At 37.1% G+C, this 3,060-nt stretch overlaps 1 protein-coding gene across 1 annotated transcript; it reads left to right on the forward strand.

Moving 5' to 3' along the window:
* The first annotated feature begins 1,305 nt into the window (after window positions 1–1,305).
* Window positions 1,306–2,094, forward strand: LOC141690843 (uncharacterized). Its single transcript, XM_074495602.1, has one exon. The coding sequence runs from the start codon at window positions 1,306–1,308 to the stop codon at window positions 2,092–2,094; it is 789 nt and encodes a 262-aa protein (XP_074351703.1).
* Window positions 2,095–3,060: the final 966 nt, after the last annotated feature.

Consider the following 3,060-nt stretch of genomic DNA (forward strand, 5'->3'; position numbering starts at 1 on the left):
ATTTCAGTACACTTTCCCCCCTTTAATTTTAACAAAAAATTCACTAACCTGTTATTCCCCCCTTTTCCAAAATAACTCCCGCGACCATCTCTCCCCCGACCCTCATCTCTCTCGTCTCTTTCGTCTCTCTCTCACCTCTCATATCACTCTCATCTCTCCCCTACTTCTCTCTTAGTCTTCTCTCATCTCATCTCTCATCTTCTTACCGTCTCTTCTCTCTTTTCGCCGAAACCCTAATTTTAGCCCCAATTCTAGTTCAAGATTTGGAGCTTCAAATTATAGCAAATTAAACTTGAAATTGAGCATCTGGAGGTTGGAGCATCTGGAGGTAGACGCTTTAGAGCATCTGAAGGTTGGAGCATTGAGGTTTTGGAACATTGAGGTTTTAGAACATTGAAGAGCATCTGGAGGTATATTCTTCTTTACGGTTTATCTCCCTCATTTTTATGTTTAATATCTTGTTTATCTTCTTTGTGCATGCAAATGTTTTATATTTTTGGGGGGTTTTATGTTTGTTTCTTTTTGGGGGTTTTATGTCCTGTTTTTGGGAATTTTATGTCGTGTTAAATATTTTAGGTACACTGATGTAAATCAATGTTTTAGGTACATTGATGTAAATGTAAATGTTTCTATTCTGTTTTTAATTATATGTTTTCTGGGGGTTGTTCATACATATTAGTGTGTTTTTGGGGGGGGGGGGGTTTGGGGGCTGCATTTAAACAAGTCTCAGATATGAACAAGTCTCTCCATTTCTTGTTTTGTATAATAGTCATTTCTCTAATATGAACAAGTCTCTGCATTCCTGATATGAACTATTTGTTACTTGTGTTGTATAATAATAATTGTTTTGTATAATTATCCTTCTCACAGATACAAGTAACAGATAATTTTAATTTATTTATTTGTGGGCTGAATTTGTTTCAATACTCAAGTTCTCACTGAGTTTTATTTATGTGAAGGAAATTTAACAATTGTCTGGGCTGTGAATGTTGGAATTATTGGTTTTTAATTATGTGATATTTTCAAATACCTTGGTTTAATTTGTTTTAAATATCTTGGTTTAATTTAGTCTAGTTTACAAATTTAGTCTAGTTTTGTAATTAATTGGGTATATGTGTAGGATCTTAGAGTAATGAATTATTACTATAAATTATTAGGATATCAAGGTATTTACTCCTTTCTAAGTTTATATAATTAATCCCTAGAGTAACCAACACAAATTTGATATACCTTTTATTAAATAATTATAAATAGTTATGTGTTGGATTTTTAATATTTATAATGGCTATCAGGTAGGGAAATTTGATGGATAAGACATGGATTTTGCAAGATAGGGATTCTTTAGCATTTGAAATGGGGGTGGAAAACTTCTTGATATATGCTGAAGAAAATTCTGAAGATCGTAACAAAATTCCTTGCCCTTGTGAACGATGCGCCAGTTTTAAAAAATTCTCTATAAAAACAATCAGGGGCCATATCTATGACAATGGCTTTTGTCTAGGTTATGTGCATTGGATTTGGCACGGGGAGACTGCTTCTACAGGTCCTAAATCTTCAAGTGCTAGTTGTCCACCTGAAGAGCAAGCTCCAGACCCACCTCCTGAGCAAGCCTCTGATGAAGCATTAGTGCAAGATCAGGAGCATGTCGCTGCTTCGGAAACTGTTGATGTTTATGAAGCGGCATATAACTCGGGTCAATATGATAATGATTCATATCAGTTTAGGAGGTTCGTAGCCGATGCTGAGCAACCTCTATATGAGGGTAGTGATTGTACTAAGTTAGAGTCGATGTTGAAGTTGCATAACTGGAAATCTAAGTTTGGTATTACCGATAGTGCCTTCACTGACCTCCTTTCTTCTGTTGGGTCTCTACTTCCCAAAGATAATGTGTTACCTAGTAATGCATATGAAGCAAAAAAAACCCTCTCCAATTTAGGTCTAGAGTATATAAAGTTCCATTCATGTCTGAATGACTGTATATTGTACAGGGGTGTACATGTTGATGCAACCAAGTGTCCTAAGTGTCGACTTTCTCGGTGGAAATTGACAAAGAAAGGTGAAGAGAGGGTTAATCTTTCAGCCAAAGTCATGTGATATTTTCCAATAATTCCTAGATTTAAACGTATGTTTAAATCTCCTTCCACCGCTGAACTAATGTGTTGGCATGCGCAACAGCGGACACAAGATGGTAAAATACGACATCCAGCCGACTCTCCATCTTGGAAAAATATAGATTATAGGTGGCCCTCCTTTGGTAGTGAACCGAGAAACCTTCGCTTGGCTTTATCGGCGGATGGTGTAAACCCACATAATAATGGCCTATCTAATAGATATAGTTGCTGGCCAGTCATATTGGTGACTTACAATCTTCCTCCCTGGTTATGTATGAAAAGAAAATTTATGATGTTGTCGATATTGCTCCCTGGCCCGCACGAGCCTGGTAATAACATCGACATCTACTTACAACCGATGATTGATGATTTAAAAAAGCTTTGGGACGAAGGGGAACCAAATGTGTATGACGCGTATAACAAATCATTTTTCACTTTAAAAGCAGTTTTAATGTGGACGATAAATGACTTCCCTACTTACGGAAATTTATCCGGCTGCGTCAATAAGGGTTATAAGTGTTGTCCAGTTTGTGGAGATGACACCGTAGCTAAATATTTGACTCATAGTAGGAAAATGTGCTACCAAGGGCATCACCGATATTTTCCTCTACATCATCCTTATAGAAGGCAGAAGGCTGCTTTTAATGGACAACAAGAGTTTGGGCAGCTGCGTCGAACCCTATCCGGAGAAGAAGTGTTAGCAGAGCAAGAACAAATCAAATTTGAATTTGGGAAGAAAATGAAGAAGGCAAAGAAGGTTGAAAGTCCATAGAAGAAAAAGTCAGTATTTTTTGAGTTAGAATACTGGAAATTTCACCATGTTAGGCACTGTATTGATGTCATGCATGTCGAGAAGAATGTATGTGATAGTCTGATTGGCACATTACTAAATATGCGCCATAAGACAAAGGATAGTGCGACAGCCCGTCGTGATATGATGGAAATGGGC

This window comes from Apium graveolens, chromosome 10, assembly GCF_009905375.1.
Source record: "Apium graveolens cultivar Ventura chromosome 10, ASM990537v1, whole genome shotgun sequence".
NCBI classification, from domain to species: Eukaryota; Viridiplantae; Streptophyta; class Magnoliopsida; order Apiales; family Apiaceae; genus Apium; species Apium graveolens.

Bases quoted from the DNA above. Each gene is read 5' to 3' on its own strand.
- LOC141690843 (XM_074495602.1), top strand. From the start codon at position 1,306: ATGGATAAGACATGGATTTTGCAAGATAGGGATTCTTTAGCATTTGAA.